General features: G+C 46.8%; 1 protein-coding gene across 3 annotated transcripts in view; it reads left to right on the forward strand.

The window, feature by feature from the left end:
- LOC1281033 (zinc finger protein rotund) overlaps window positions 1-17206 on the forward strand; it is a 49596-nt gene that overhangs the window by 28056 nt on the left and 4334 nt on the right. For 2 of the 3 annotated variants that reach the window (XM_061644522.1, XM_061644520.1), the window contains exons 3-4: window positions 5307-5393; window positions 5645-5971. In XM_061644522.1, the coding sequence (XP_061500506.1) occupies window positions 5307-5393; window positions 5645-5971 (414 nt within the window). The remainder of the gene's footprint in view (window positions 1-5306; window positions 5394-5644; window positions 5972-17206) is intronic. The other variant, XM_061644521.1, reaches the window with a different exon arrangement.

Raw genomic sequence — 17206 nt, forward strand, 5'->3', positions numbered from 1 at the left:
CTCTCTCTCTCTCTTATTCCCTCTATCTCCTTCTTTCTCTGGCACTTGCACTCTTTTCGTCCTAATACTTCTATGTGTTTGTATTGATTTCCCCGCTTTTTTTTCATCACCATGGTTGAATTGAAACCGTTCGATTTCGAAAAGAAAGCAGACCAAGGGAACGCGAACGATTCCGTTTCATCTCGCGATCTGTTTCATTTTTCCTCTCGCTCTCGCGCAGAATGAAAAAAAAAGAAATGAAGAAAAAAAGATATTTCAGTGGCGGGGAAAAATCCACCGTTTTCACTGTATCGTTCCTGAGGCATCGATAAAAAGGAAAAACCACGAAACACTTAAAAAGAGAGGAAAAAAAAAAACACGCTCACTTGCACACTGCCCCATACGCGTCACCAACACTAACCTGCCAACAAATGGACAGTTGTATAGGTGGCCTTTCGAGTCTTGCCAGCACGATACTTTTGCGCTTGGATTTACAGACATCCAACACACGCCGACAAGCTGAAGCGTTCGTTCGAGGGTCGGGTTGCACTGTGCAGTGTTTTGTGTTGTTAGGATATGTACAAGCGATTCAAACCATGCCAAGGGAAACATGTGTGAAATGGACACTTTTAAGTTAAGTAATTATAATTTTAAAGAACAGTTATTATTGATGCTTCTTAGCGATTTTTTACGGAGTGTCGAAATTGTCCAATAATAGTCCCTTCGGTCATTGTAATGTAGTTCGATTCCTATCCTTTTCATTTTCTCATAACAAGAACCGTTCCTTTTGCATCCATTTAAATCAGTGGTTTTCAACCTTTTCCTCCAAGTTTTTGAGCGAAAAGAGTGTTATTAATCATGACAAAAGAGTAAATTTTTTAAAAACATTTTTGCCAGTTATCAAACTGCATAAGTTTCAATGTAAAGAAGTTTAAAATTATTATCTGAAAAAAAATGTTGCACTCTTATAAACGCTTGTTTGAATAAACCCTGACAGATGCGTTTAAAAGATACGCAACAAACCACCCATCGCCATCTCATGCGGAAACAGACTCATGAATGATGTTGGCTGTCATCTAGCACCCGACACAGCCAAGCAAACGTGAGACAAAGCCACGTGAGGCTTCGAACCATCGGCAGCCATTGCTAGCATGCATTTTGAAACCCCCTACATGCTTCGGTACGGGCTGCAAACCTCCTGGAGCGACTTCAATTGCGTCTCCAATTACTACTACGACCGTGTAGCGAGCGAGACGTACACCCGGAAGCTCCATACGAAAGATGACGATTTTTCATGCTCTCCACCTTTTGTTCCAACCCGAACATGGCATGTGATTTGGCCACGGTGCCACGAACCAGGTGTATGTATCTGCCGGGTGCGCCGTATCATGCCTTATCCCTTATGCACCGTGAAGCCGGACAGTAGCGAGCCAAAGCGCCACGTTTTCGGAGGCTTTGATTTCAGAAATTTGCTCTCATCCAATGATTTATGGCCTGCTCGAAGCGTCGAGGATTCATTACATTTCACTGGTCTATTTTTCAATTTTTGCTACCATACGTACACCCCTAGCACCCCTGTGTTTGCTTTTTGTTTTGCCTTTTTTCCCCCCTTTCACCACCTCAGTAGGATCTGCGACCATCAATACTTGCTGGCCGCGTTGGATCCGCATCCGTTCGCGGGCGTTCGGGTGGTACCGGTTCGCGGCGTAACAAAGAGAAAGAAAAATAGACTCCCATTTTTCATGATTAAATTCAAATATTTGTAGTTAGCGAAGCGCTGAGACGCTGTTTACTAACCCCTCCTAGCTGGGTGGGATCATTTTCGGCGCGCTGAACGGTCCCGCGCAAATCGCGATTCTTTCCGGGCGGATTAATTTGTAGATGATGGGTTAGGTTGGCAGTCTAAGCTCGTTTTTTTTTGTATAAATTTTTAAGAGATAAAACTATTTTTTTTAGAGATATAAACTATTCAAGAAATAAGAAGGACATTAAATAATTTGATAATTCTGTAATCTAATCGAAACAGTGGACGGTCCTTTGGAACTGTCGTCAACTCGTACGACGATGCCCGTCGTGGATTCAATCCTGGAATGGACCGGACCCAAGGACTAGCAAGGTCTAGCAAGTTGGCTCAACAAACATTGTAGATCAAGGCCTACCTGTACCACTAGTGGGTTTGACTTACAGCAACTTATTTATTACCATAGCAGGATAATCAATCCTAGGTATGGGAGCACAGTCCATTCGGGACTTGAGCCCATGGCCCATGTCCGCATAGGACGTTACGCCAAATAGAAGAAGAATTGAAAGGGTATGTAACTTATACGGAACAATTGGCTTTTACTGTAAGCTCTGATTCGATTCTGATAAGCTAGAAGTCTTTAAGGTCTACTTCAAACAAGCATAAATGTACACTCAAACATATCATAAAGATCTGCAAAGATTAAATCTAACATTAATTTGCTTTTATTCATGTCAATGAACCATGATTAGTGTGTGATAAGTTGTCATTATGCCTTGAAAGAGCCTTTTATGCAATTGTGGTGTGTTAATCATTGTCACTACACTGTCACTGCAACTGCAACTGTGGAATTACATTCCACCTATTCATGTTCCTCGTGCCATACCATGCTTGTTATTATCATCGCCACACAATTTTTATCATTATCCAAAACTTTTAGTCCGAAACTCGCTGACAGGCCGAACTGGCCGGGGCGTGTATGGCGAAATGCAAAAAAAAATCTAATTAAAACTACGAATTTCAAACGAGTCTGGAGCAAATATCGTCCTGGACACGCGCTCTCTCGCTCTCTCTCTCTCTCTCTCTCTACCTTTCTTTTCGCGTTAATTCCTCCTCAAAACACACGCTGATTGCGTTTCCCACCGGGAGTTTCCGCCCGCCGTTCGCAAAAATGACGGCCGCGGTCGTTCCGGTTACCATCGCCATCCTAAACCCCAGTCACGGTTTTGTGTGGTTGTACGTGTACGCATCGCCATCGTTCGGTTCCGGCCGGAAAAGCGTAGCTGCGAAGTAAATCATTTAATGTACAGCGTACATCGGGTCCAATGCTATTGCCCGGTACGCCTGCAAATGGGTTCCGTGACTACTGTCCAACGTTCCCTGTTGCTCCCATTACTTTCAGGGACAACCTTCAACGGCAAACATACAACACACACCCACACACATAGGCGTGTGTGTTACCCGCCGTCCAGGTCTCAATCCCACGATGATGACGATGATGATCGTTGCCTTTCTCACACAAACGCACACACACATAACGCCAAATTCGAACTACAGACACTGGCGTTTCGCTTCCATTTTCCAATTTTGCTTCGCTAGTACGGCCCACCGAACCAACAGCGTCCACCCTTTTTTGCCCACTGCCCCGTCACCCATCGGTGTGATCGTGCCTTGGTTTAGGTGAAAAATTGTGTCCGATGTATCGTATCCTGTCCGACGCACTTTCCGTGTCTGCCCGGGAGAAAGGTTTCAAAAACTAGAGAATGCTCGGAAAAATGGCGAGAAAGGATCGAAAAAAAATGCTTCCACCATACCGAACCGAAACGGACAAACGCGCTCAGCAGCAGCAGCAGCAGCAGATCCTTTCTATCGTTACCATAGATTCATCAACACGTTTCAAACTTTCCCAGCTCCGCTTTGCCCCACTAAACCCCGTAGCCACCGAAATCCTGGTACGGGGAAGCTCTCCTTCTCTCGTTGCATCCTTGCTATCCTCACCCTTCCATACGGCCAACGCGTCGAACCCTCCGTCAAAGTGAAGCAATCAAAGCGGTGGCGAGAAAACGAGGAGACGAGAACACTGTTCGCCCTTCTGCCCTCGAGCCTTACTGGGCCGGAACACACTAGAAACCCTGAACGCCCCCCCCCCAACCCCCCCACCCTCCTCTCACTACACGGGAGGCAGCATCGAGGTATGGGGAAATGTCGGGGAAGATCCTTTTGGCCACCTTCCAGTTCCGGGCCTGCTTTAGCCGGTTTAATTTTCACCCGCACAACACGGCTACCAAACGGGTGAGTGCGGCCCCCCATGGCAGCACCCCGCAAGCACAGAGAGCGCATAAAAAAGCAGCACACACACACGCGCGCGCACGCCGGCACCGAGGCCGTCAGAGAAAACTGTGCGAAAACGGCCCGCGTTCGTTTCCGAACGCGCACCACGAAAGGGAGGAAAAAAATTCAATTAAAAAATAACTTTGATATAAAAATTTTCCACCCTTGAGCTAATTTTTTCCAGTATTTTAAATAATTTTTCCACCCTCTTATGCTCGCCACGGTCCACCTTTTTGTCCTTGCCCCCCGCTTCCCTCCGCTTTTCGTCAACGCGTGGTAAAAATGCACGGGGTTTTTTTCGCTATTTAAAGAGAAGGGGCGTGTCGGTCCTTTGCCTTCATTTGCAAGGATTCTGTCCCCCGTTTCCGCAACCAAACCCCCGTTCCCCTACTTGACGTGGGGGGGGGGGATCGCGGCAGGAACTTATCTTGGCCGCGCTTGGAAGGCTTTCTTCCGGTTTGTTTTCATTTTTTCTTTTCTTCTTTTTTCGCTCGATCTTTCGCATGGGAAAATTATTCCGCACTCCGTCATCCGCCCATCCGCTTGCAAGTGGACATCATTTTACACAGCGCACCAAAACCCGCGGTTCAGTTTCACTCGTTCGGTGTTTGAGCTCTCTCGACACGCTTTTCTGCGAAGTGCCAGCCCAGTCCTGGCGTCCGTGAAGGGGTTTGGCGGGTGGGAATAATTTTAAACACGAGCACTTATTTAGCGTGTGCAAATGTATGGAACCAAGTGTTAGCTGGAAACGGTCATCTTGATTGAATAATTGTGAGGCGGCCTGTGAAGCTCTACTTACGTTGGCCAATTTTCTATGTTGGGAAGGGTTTTTGGAAACGATTGGATCTTATTATATGTTTTTAGGATTTAATAGCAATGCTTATCATCATTGTTTAAATAAAATATATCAATTTCAATAATTAAAGGTCTTGTTTTGCACATTAGAACCGGAAAGATAACCACTTGATAACATCATTCAAACATCACGCAAAAGATCAGATCAAAGATCATAGTATGAACAATCTTTCACATAACACCATTCCTTTTCTAGCATTTTTACCGTAAGCTGACTAACAAAACCTTTGAATTTTCTTGTCTCTTTTCCTTTTGCTAACGCTTTCGGATTATCAACCGTGGCATACAAATCGGATCTACCAATCTCTATATTCAAATCATATCTGTGCAATGCTTACAACGCACGCCTGCCTCCGCAATTTCCGCACGGTTGTTAATGTGCTGCGATACCGGACGCTAGCAATGTGGTCAGCACACGAAGGACATGGACACGTACGGTGGTTGGCCGGCACCGCGAAACCCAATGTCCATGAAGCAAGGATACGAGGTAGTGTGTGTGTGTGTGATGATGCATCGCATTTCTAGCTCAGACGACTGAGCCATACTTTTGTCGTTCTGTTTGATTGATTCAGTTTTATTATTTATTATATTTATTATTCATTATTATTTAAAGAGCATGTTGCGAAGATGAGTTTAATTTCCCTTAATTTAAATATAATTTATTTTTTTGGTTTTATTGTACATTTCTTCTATATTCATTAAACCATTTTTATTTGCTTCCCCTTTTGTTTTTGATAGGCGAAAATGAATCCGGTCGATCATCACCACCATCACCACCATCACCATCACAACAACCTGCAGAAGGGTCACATGATCGACGATGGCCGGCTGCTGGACCACCACACGATGCAAACGGGCGCGGCCCAGATGAGCCAGCTGTACGGGGCTCGCGGTTCCTCCAGCAGCAGCTCGCCGGGCGGAGGCCTCGGCCATGCCGGTGGCGGACCGACCAATCCTGCCGCCGCACTGCTCGTCGTCCCGCAGCCCATCAACGCTACCAAGATCGGTGCAACCGGGCTGCCGAACGGAACGGGCCGAAAGTATCAGTGCAAAATGTGTCCGCAGGTAGGTAGCATTCCACATTCCTTTCAGCCATCTCTTGCATAATGAGCTACTCTCGACAGGAGTACGGTTTGATCCGCATTTGGGTGAGCGTCAGTGCGTTCACAGGCGCGTCCATACTTAAGCTTCGAACAGACGTCGTTGGTGCCTACGCCAGGCTGTTCGGGCTGGGCTGTAAATAATTAACACGCTTTCTACCGTCGGCTTGAACACAGGCTTGTAGAACGGCTAATTAAAAGCGACCCGGTTAGTGTTAGGTCTGAGGCAAACATACATACGTCTCTTCCGGTGTACGGAAGCGTCCGACGGGTCCGGCGACGCTGTCGACGTGCACCGAAGAGCATGTACTTTAGATGTGTTTAAATAATTATGACGCTCTTAGCGAAGAGATTTGCCGGACAGCCGCTGATGTAATCTTATAATCTACTTCTGTTTCGTGGCGTTACATTAGCTGGCTTTCTCTTATTGAGCGTTCTGATATTAAAAAGAATTTTCAATTATTCAATCGGGTGTATTGGTAATGAAATGGAGCAACATACGTTCGACTAGCCTCACAATATTCAAAGCTTTACCCGCGATACCAGTACAAACCCGCTGTTTAGCTTCGGAAAAGCCTTCATCACACCGTTTTGGGTGTATTTTTAGACTTGCCAGGGAATATTGTCTCTTCCCCTTTTTTTCGGTCTATCCTCTTTCTTTGCCTATAAAATGAAACGGTCCTTCAATTTCTGCACTCGACGCCCGCCAACAGCCCCAGCCGAGCAGCCGAGACAAGCAGAAGCAGGAAAAAAATGAGAAGAAACTCATTATCAACTAATTACAAACACTCAATCAAGCTAATGAAAGGAAACGAAATATGGAGTCCACTTGGCAACATCTTACTTACACTCCTTAAACCCTGGACCGTTTAGCGCAGGCTTCCCCAAGCCAGCGTTGACCGAAGGTCGATTCAAAGCCCATCCCGCTTCCCGTTTTGCTTCCCCCTCCCCGTACTACCCTCGTCCGATCGGTCGTCCGGCCAGTTCGCTTTCAATTTCACCACTTTTTCACGGGGGTTTGTGTGTGTGTGTTTTTTCTTTTCTTTGTTGTCCTTTCTTGGGTTGATTTTCGGTGCCTTCGTACTGCTGGTACCACCCACCCACGTGGAATTGTTTTCAAGATTTTTTGCCCGTGGAGTTGCTTACATTCTTTGTTCGTCGGGATAGGTTTGGGGTGGTCATTTTTTTTGTTGTTGTTTTACTCGAACAAAAAGGAACCCTTCTCCGTTCGATGCAGCCAAGGTGATGGAATACTTTTCTGCAAGAACAAAGAGTGTACTATTACAACGCGCTTTCGAGCGGCAGCGGGGAGCCGGCGTTTCATTGAAAAATGAAGCGAAAGCGGTCTTTGTCGGAGCAAAACCCCAGATTGGGAGGGGGGGGGGGGGGAGAGCCTTTTTAACTTCTTGCTGTCCGTTGCGTTAGAAAAATCAACTTTTCCCAAACGCTTCAAACGAACAAAACCGAACAATTTTGTGCATGTTCGTGTTGTTCGTCCTTCGTTTTCTTTTGTGTTTGTTTGACAGAAGAGTGTTGAAAAATTACTTGCCTGAAATTGAATCAGGTTTTTTGCTTTCTCTTCAAAACGATTTCTTTTGCAATTTTTATTCCGTTGCCAGCAATCGTTAATTGTTGTACTAAAATTGAATAGTTTTGTGCGTAAAATTGCACTACAAATACATGCTCAATTAACAAATAAATGAAGCTTTGAGCCCCTTGAGATAGCACGGCAAAGGTTCCAATACCTGCCGCTTGTTCTCTGGAGTAAAAATCATTTCTAGCACACTTTCCCACGATCCATTCCGTTTCGACACGTTCGTGCGTCACTTGCGCGCCATTTTTTTGAAGGAAAAGTTTCCAATCCACCACACTCAGCATCCACACCCTTGAGATGGGGGGACACAATATTGAAATCGGTAGCAAAGTGTCCAGCAGCAAAGGCGGTGAGTGGCGACAACAACTTCCCTAACGACAGCCGGAAGTTGGTGTCCGGTTGAAAGTGATGTTTCAGCACAAAGCGCAAAGCGGGAAAGGTGGTAGTGTGACAAAACAAAAAGCAGAAAAAAAGATTTCTAGAACCGAATCAATTGTTTTGTGCCCGGGAAAAGGCTACGATTCGGGGCAGCAGTGCACACATAGGAGAAAAAAAACCCTTAGAGCGAAAACTTTCCCCTTTTCATTAGGTGACGGGACCCTTTCGCCCTTAATGTGTGTATGTGTGTAAGTTCATCCACAGTTTTGTTTCAAAATGCAAGGACAGAGCAAGGTTTTTTGTCCCCTTTAATTGGACAAGTCAGCACGTGTGAAGCGTTTCACGAAGACTTTAAATAAACAGAGAGCAAGAAGAAGAAAAAAACAGCACGTTAAACCAAAACCTGATCGACTAACAACCTGCTAAACAAGCTAACTCCGCCACCTAACCCTGCCAAAAGCGGGCAGCGAAATTTATAATTCATTCAATTCATTTTGCCCCGGCTGCATTCGCGCGATTCGTTGCCGGAGGTTTACTACTTTTTCGCGGCACACGAGAGCGGGAGCAAGAGAGAAAAGAGTGTTATGTAAAAATCGTTCTACTGATGCATGTACGTGTAAGGACGGTAAGTCGATGCAGCCAAAACAATTGTCAAAAATTCATTTCATCAGCTGGAGAAAACGGGTGGAGAAAACGGAGCGGGAGAAAAGCGCTAAATTGAGACGGGACAAAACCGCAAATGCCCGGGATGGAAACAGCGCTGGGATACATTTTTCCACAGCGTTTTCCATCGTCACTTTATGTGGTGGAAATGCCCTTGCCAACCAACCACCCTTTCGGTAAGCGCAACGGAATCTGCCGCTGGCTGATGAGGTCCTGTCGCTTTCCTTCTACCCCTTGCTTTCGAAACTCATCGCTTAGACAGGGGCAAATGGAGAAAAAAAGCTAGCAAAAAAACAGAAAAAACGCTGCTCTGTATCGAACTCTTTTCCGTCTGCTTTCTTCGGGGGGCCGTTGATGTTGCCGTTGCGCGGGAACACTTTCCACGAGCTAGAAAGAGCTAAAATTTCCACATCGAAACGTCCCGTGCACGATGTCCGCGGTCCTGCTGGCGTGGAATGGGAAGAAACGTTGGCAGAGGAGGTGATGCACAAATTTGGGAAACTTCTACCAATTTTTCTGCTTCGTGTTGTGCGTGTGTGTGTGTGTGTGTGAGCGCTCCCTTTTCCCTGCTTTCCCATCGTTCAGCTTCCCGAACGGTTTCGGTACCGCGTACGCCGATGGCTGTATCATTTAATCAACTGCCCCGTCCTGTACCATCCCTCTGCCCAAACTTTCCATACGCACGTACATGCACGTATGGAAATTCGTCTCCGGCGTCCAGCTCCACCAGAATGGGTATGCGATGATGAGACGATACGCTCGTTTGACGCACTGGAGCGAACGCACATAGACGCAGGCGAGACGGTGCGTATGGTCCGGTCTCCAACAGCCCCAAAACGGCGAGTGCGTTGGGTACAAATTTGAAATTGCATTTTTTTTCTCCCCCAGCATGCTATTGCACACATTTTCCGCACGCCTTTCTCCTTGTGCATTTGCTGTTTGTGTGCCCAGGGAATGTGGCCGTTTTTGCGTTGCTTTGTTTGACGAACTGGGTTTCGATTGGAACTGCTTCGGGGCAGAATTTCTAGAAAACGGAGAAATATCGGCAGCTTGTCTTTTGTGCTGGAACGCATGATTGCACCGCCGTGTGTGTGTGTGTGTGTTTATGCTGCTGCTGCTGCTGCGCTTCAGATTCGGATTTAGCTTGCATCTAATTTTTACCGGGATTTGGGTTTCTTTTTGGCTTTTTTTTACAGTATTCTAGAAAGATCAAGCCGACTAAGGGCCTCCAGCTAAGGGGCCTAATTTTGGAACACGATCGATTGAAGAAATAGATTGCACCTCGGCTTTTTCGAAGGATTTGGTTGTTTTTTTCTGCTATGAAACTATTTCAACACTTTTAAAAACTGTTTGGTATCCCTTTTAAAAGAAAACAAGAGAGTATTTTTTTTAAGATAGTTGAAAAAAGTGCTTATTACATTATGTGTAATGACATTATTGTCATCCATTTTGAAGGTAAATAACAAAAAACACTTTCATGTTAGATTCGATTCCGTGCTGGATATTATTTCCCATCTCAGGAACTATCTCGACAGTAGGACAAAATCTGCGATTGCTTTATGAGGTTAAATTAGTTAAGTGAAGTTTGTACTCCACACTGTTTCCACAGCATAACAGACAAGTATGCTTAACGTGTACATAAAGATAGTTTAGTTAAATTAACTTTTATGTTTATTTTTGTATATTTTATCACATTTTGGTTAACCTAGGGATATTATGTTGTTCTTATGAACTGTTAAACAGCTAAAAATTTATAGAATAGTTTCCAAATTATTGCACTCACTTCAAACCCCGATTCAATTGCTTAACAACACATACACCCCACCGAATGTGTGCAAGAGAAACACGATGTTTCCCCGTCCCAAATCGTGCTAGTGTGCTGTTTTGTCTAGGCAGCGAGCTAGTGTAGTAAATGGCCAAATAACTACCCCCTCCTAGACCCCCCCCCCCCCCCCCCAATTAAAATCCCCACGGAGCAAAACACACATATGCAGCCGGCAATCAATAAGCGCAACATGCACGCGGCAAACGCATCCATCGGCACGCACCGCCATGCGTCGTTTTCGTGCGTCAAACCGAAGCCACATAGAAGCGGACCCGTTTCCCGCAACCCATTTCCCTTCCCATGGCGGACCAGGCCATGGCACCCACGGAAGGGACGCCTGTGTAGAGTCGTGGAAAAAAAGAAACCCAACCGAAAGGCGAACCACGCCAGAATTATCTGTGTTGGTGCAGGTTCGGAGGTGCTGGTACAACCGAGTGCCGCTTTCTTTTGCTCGCTTTGCCTTATCCTTTTGGAGCGAAAATAAAAATTCGTTTTCCCTCCCTGCCGCGCGTGTGTGTGTGTGTGTATGTGAGTTACGGATTGTGTACGAGTGTGTGTGTGTGTGTGTGTGTGTGTGTGTGCATGTATTTTTATTTTCTTCCCGCCCGGCACAGAGCGAGGCAGGTTTAGAGCGTCAGCTTTGGAGATCCTTTTCTCGCCCCCAAAACAACAATGCCTCCCTGTGTCGGGCGAGAAAAGAGGAGCAAAATAACCCCTTTTAAAAAAAAGATTTGGAAAAAAGTAGCACCACACTCAACACACACACAGACACAGTTAGAGCACGTATCCCGCTATTCGCTCCATTCGGAAAAAGAAACATCCCCGAATGCTCCATGGTGCGCGCGCGAAACAAGGTGCTGCTGACCAGCATCGCTAGCCTATGTATACGCTAATGTTCTTTTTATTCCATTGTGGCGCAATCGGGCACACGGCACACACCGGGCTGAAACGCATCCTCTCTCGCGGTAGCAGCAGCCAGCCCCGCCACCCAGCGGGAAGCTGGTATCATCTTGTTCGTGCCGTTCGTTTGCGGAAAAGCGGACAGCGTTCGGGGCCGGTCGCGATGCCGAAGCGGCAAGGAAAAGCGAAAAAAGAAACCACGTTACCACGGGGCCGGTGCGTTGCGAGGGTCGCCGAGGGGAGGGGATAATTCAAATTTGACTGCGTAACTCACCCTCCTTCACACACACACACTCGCGCGCACGGTCAGCGAGAAAAAATCCACGCAAAAGTTGGGGAAAAAATGCGCCTCCATCACGCTTACTCGTACGGCCTCGTGCTAGCCTGCACCTGAGAGCAACAAAGAGAGAGACAGAGGCGAAACCGAACCGAAGAAGGATCTATTTTTTCCTCCGCTTGGTTGGCGCGCGTGTTGGGTGGCCGTAGGTAGTATTTTTTTTATTTCTTCCGCGTGTCCTTTTGGTCGTTTCTTGCCAGACACAAACACACACACAGGCAAATACGTACAGGCTCTGGTATTGGTGGACCGTCGTTGGTCCGCCGTTCGGGTGGCCTTGTGCGATAGGGCACCCACAAACATTGCACGTCTGTTCCAGCCTCACTGCACCAACCCCCCCCCTCCCCCCCAGTTTCTGCGCTGAGTGCTGGACAAGCACGACGAGTCGCGTTGGACGTGTTGGTTGCCCCTTTCGTACCACAGACAGACGACGCAACCCGACCCGGACACCGGATGCAACAACACATGCAAAAATCTCGGATTTTTTCTCCGTGCTCTTGCGCGCGGCACATCCTCGCTGTACAGGATTTTTATTTTCTGCCGAATGCCCTGTGTGCGAAAAACCCACCCAGCCACCCACCTGCCGGGAGATGGAGCTGCCCGCTCGCCGTTGGCCTGTTCTTCTGTACCTTTCTGGCTACTCTAGGTCGTTTAGTTCCTTTTTTAATTCTCTCCACTCTACTCATTTCGTGTGCTTCGTCTTCTGGCTATTTCTTTTTTTAATTTGCACTCATTTACGGTTTGGTGAAAAATCGGACACCCCGTACTGCCGGAGAAACGGTATTGCAATCGAGTTTTCTTGTTTAATAATAAACTCTGATGTTTTGTGTTTAATTTTTGCTGCTGTTGAAATATTTTCTTTCGTTTTATTTAATGTCCCATTTATGTTCTATAACTCCAGTAGATTCAAACATACTTTTCTGACAGTTTTTTGATGTTTTACTCTTTGTGTTTTTTTGTGTTTGCTGTTATCTAAATAAATTGCTATAATTAACATCAAGCTTTGAGTTCTTTATGTTTATGTTTTATACTCTTTTCTTTTATTTGTACTTTGTTTTTTTTTTTTTTATTTAGCCATATTTCTGTCATTTATCGACTTTTGTTCTGTTTTATCTACTTTTTTTTATTCAACCACCGTTGTTTAAGTTTATATACTTTCTTATTTCTGTTTGTGTTGATACATTTGGTCATTTTCTTTTGCGATTTATGTATTTATATGTTTTTTGTGTATTTTTTTAGTTTATTTTTCTAAAATTCTATTCATTTTTTATCTGAATTGGATTGGTTTGTACAATCAAAAGTACTTTTATTTCATTTTTCTCTCTTATTACATTTTTTTTTGCTTTGGAAAAGGATTGTGTAGGGTGTAAACTTAAAACTGCAAAAATTGATCACATGTTAATTGATCACAATAATTCCTTTAGTACAATATTAAAACCCCCTTTGCTGCAACATATCGCGTTTGTCAGGTAATGCTCACACCGCTAGGGGCTTTTGACCGTTGCTGCCCAGCTTCGAGTGCCATTTTCTTCGGTCGTTTTACCCCCCCTGCCATCCTCCACGATCCCTTTACAAAACAACCGTTTGCCAGACCAACCCTTCGCGCCGCACTCGACGTAAATGCGTTCGCTGCCATCGAGCGCACGATCGTCGTGTCATCGTCTCGTCGGGTGGGTCTGGTCAGCGCAAGGGTTTCCCGTCGGAGGGTTGAAAAATTTGCACACGATTTCCCCCCCCCCCCCCCCATCACTGCCATTCCTACCCCCATCCTAGAGTGACACACACGCACAACTCACCGTTCCGCTCTCGCTCAGTTTCTTTCACGCTCGGTCTCTCCTTCGCTCTCTGTCTCACACTGGCACACGCACACACACACACAGACACTTCCCAGCTGCCTGCACTTTGGGTTCGCCGTAAGCCACCCAATCGTATCTTCATCAGGTCTACCTTTCGTTACCACCGCTCCTCGAGGCCCCAACTCGGGACCGGGGAGCAACATCCTTTCCTTCTTCCCTGTTTTCCCATGCAAATGATACACTCCCAAACCTCCCCTCCTTCCCTCCCTTCTTCAAATCGGTGGAAAACCACGGCAGCATCACAACCCGACGGTTCGGCCAGTTTCGGCCTCGGCTGCTCCTCGGGCAGGCCTGCAAAAGCGGCGTCCGGCCAGCCAGCGCCACCGCCGCCGCCGTCGCAAGGGGTGTGGGGAACGCGCGTACCGAACCGCGCGCGCGTTCAAATGAGACGAAAACGAAGACGATCCCCTGTGCCGTTGCACACGGAAACAAGGCGGCGAGGGCGGCGCGAGGGCGCAGCCATGGAATCCTGGGCCACGCTCAGCCGCTCAACGCTCACGGCAGACGCCACAGCCGCCACACGGCAGCAGGGAGCAGCATTTTTTCGGTGGAGCAAAAAAATCAGTCGAGTTTTTACATTCTAATGAGTAACAGCACATAAAAATTGCGCTCTGCCCGCACGGACGACTGTCGCACGCGGACCGACCGACGGTTCGCGTACCATCGCAGGGAAATCTTTCAAAAAAGCGGAAACAAAGCGACTCGGAAACCGGAACGCGAGCGTTTAGTGAAGGCGCGTGTTGTGTTGTGTGCGTGTGTTTTTCTCGCGACACCGAGTTGTTTTGTGGGAACAGTGGGAACTGCAATTGTCCGGCCGCTTATCTTGAAGGTGAACCATAAGTAAGCAAAAATAGCCGACTGGAAAGAGGCATTTATAAGCCAAAAATAGCCCAAACGCACACCGCGGTTCATGGTGTCATCACACACTCGAGCACAAGGACTGTTTTTCACGACACCTTCACAGGATAAATGATCGCGTTGAGCTACGCGCGGCCACGGTTTGACGGCGAGTGCTGCCACCATGCAGCCAAGCTGCCGATCGTGAATCGAATGCCGATTGCGCGCCTTTCCGCGCGTGTAATTGTGACAACAAGAGGCAGCAGCAGCAGCAGCAAAAAAGCAAACAGACCACTCGCCTGCCTCCACCTGCCCACGAGAGTGATTTTGTTATCGAAAGAAAAAGTGGAAATGCAATGTAGATATAAAAAAACGCAGCAGCAAATCGTGAACAAGAAATGGACCTGCTCTGCCGCCTCCAGTCCACGACCTTGCGAAGAGTCGCGCGGGGCAAAAAGAGTCGCGTCTCGGGGCCTGGTGACGACAAAAAAACACATCCGCAAAAACATACGGCCGGATCGGTATAGCTCGCACCGGTGGTCGGTGGTGGAAGCAAAAGCGGCGCTGTTGGTAAATGGGCAAAAACGTTTAAAGCGCGAGAGAATAGCAATCGCAGTCGTCCTGTGAATGGCACCAAGAAAAACGTCATCGCGCGGGTGGAAATTGCTGTGCTGTGTGAGGGGAGGATGCACAAAAAAAAAGAAAATATGTATATAGAAAAAAAAGTCCACTGAAAATCCAAACAAACATTGAACACACACACACAGACAAAACACACCGGGGCAAAAAGTGAAATGTCATGGCTGGAAAAAAAGCGACAAACAAACGAACGAACGAACAACAACAACCACAAAAAAGGCAGCACGCGAATGCAAACGGAATAGAATAGCATGATAGAAAAGTGGATTTTCCGCCGAACTAATGGTTGGGGTCGCGACCGAAGACAGCAGATCTGGTCGCGATCGCGACTCGCACGCGGCTGCTACTCATTCAACCGTTCCCTTCGGCCGAGCCGGAGGGAATGGTTGAGTGGCTCTCCCGTTGGCGTTCGATCGGAAACCAACTTAGCGCCGTCGAACATAGGATCTTTCTTAGCAAGACGAGTTTTCGCTTAGACGCATCTAATTCTCAAAGTGCCTTTTGCGAAGCGTGTTGTGAGTGTGTGTGTGTGTGTTAATTGTGTGATTGAGAATGAAATGTTGTGCTCGATTGCCTTTTTTTGCGTGAAATGGTGAATTGGTGTAGTGACAAAGAGCAACAGTGCGTGTGAGTTGTGTTAAAACGACTTCAGGCTCAAACCCGATCCAAAGAGTCCAGGAATTTCCATGCTATGCTATACTCTCTACTTGAATTATGTGAAAGGAATCCAGAAATTATCATTATTTGTTCTCAAAAGTTATCATTTTGAAGATCAGCACAGAAGCATAGCAAACGCATCTGAAATAGTATTTAACTCAGAATTTACATATTTGAAATCGCTTAGATGCTCTAGTTCCTAAATGTTACGTTTTGCTAGTCGCTGAAACACATTGCTACCGACGGGAGTTTCATTTTAATTGTAGCAAAAGGCTTTTAACATCTTGAAATGATAGGAAAGGGATTGTTTGCAAAAAGTTATGAGTTCAATTCGGAGGTATTGATTGTTTGCAGTGTTTTGTGTACGTTTTTATTTGGTTTTAAACCTCGGTTATTGATCATATGTCATATGTCTCTGTACAATCACTTATCATATGTCCTTGTACAACTCTTCCAACGTTTATATACTATATAGCTTCCTCCGATAATGACAACGAAAAGTTGGTGAAATATTCAAACAGAATAACTGCAACATCTATGTGAACCATTTCCTCAATTAAAAACAGTGTGTACCGTAAAACAGAACCGTGTGGCTCGTGCATCATTCGTTTGCAAGTGAACGTGGTTGAGAGTGTCTCTTCGCTAGACTCCATCCCTGACCGGCAAGCTGGAGGGACGTGTCGTCGAGTACGCCCGCCCGGGAGGTGGCCTGGACTATCACAATTCGCCGCTGATCGGTGAAATAGCGGCGGGCGGTGATTACAGCCAATTTCATCGCTCGATCGATCAGCTTCGATCGCTCAACGAAAGAGGCATCCTCGCGTCGGCACCGAACACCCAGCTCACGGTTACCTTCACACCGATCCAGAACAATGGCAACAATTCGGCTGTGTTGGGCTACAATCATCAACAGCAGCAGCAGCAGCAGCAGCAGCAACAGCACCCACTTCCAACAGTGCAACAGCAGCTGCCACATCAGCAACACACGCAGCTTCCGCAGCACCATCTGCAGCAGCAACAGAATCAAAAGCCCTTTCTATCGAACGGAATTGTCACGCATCACGAATTTCCACTCAAGTCGTCCAGTGGGCTCAACACGGTCGGTGCAGTGCCCGGCAACTTATCGCTGGCCGTGAACGGACTGCTGGTCGGAAGCAATGGCGTACCGCTCGTGGACGAGCGGCTCAACAGTAACCATCTGGGGGTTGACAGTGGCAATCACCGTCCAAATGCGGGTGTAAATCCGGCAACTGGTGGGCCCATCGTCAGTGGGCCTCAAAGTGTAAATGGTGGTGGTGGTGGTGTTGTTAATAGTGTTCCTCCAACCGCTCAGAGCGGACCATCCACTGCCGTCGGTGGTGGACATAATGCAGGCGGTGCCACGAATCCCGCCAGCGATCAGATCGATCTAGAGCTTAAGCAGTTCATTGTGGAGAAGAAGGAACTGGACAGCTCCTGTCCGTCTTCTCCAGCGAATGGGGTACTGCTGATGCAACAGCAGACACAGCAACAGT

This window comes from Anopheles gambiae, chromosome 2, assembly GCF_943734735.2.
Source record: "Anopheles gambiae chromosome 2, idAnoGambNW_F1_1, whole genome shotgun sequence".
Classification (NCBI taxonomy): domain Eukaryota; kingdom Metazoa; phylum Arthropoda; class Insecta; order Diptera; family Culicidae; genus Anopheles; species Anopheles gambiae.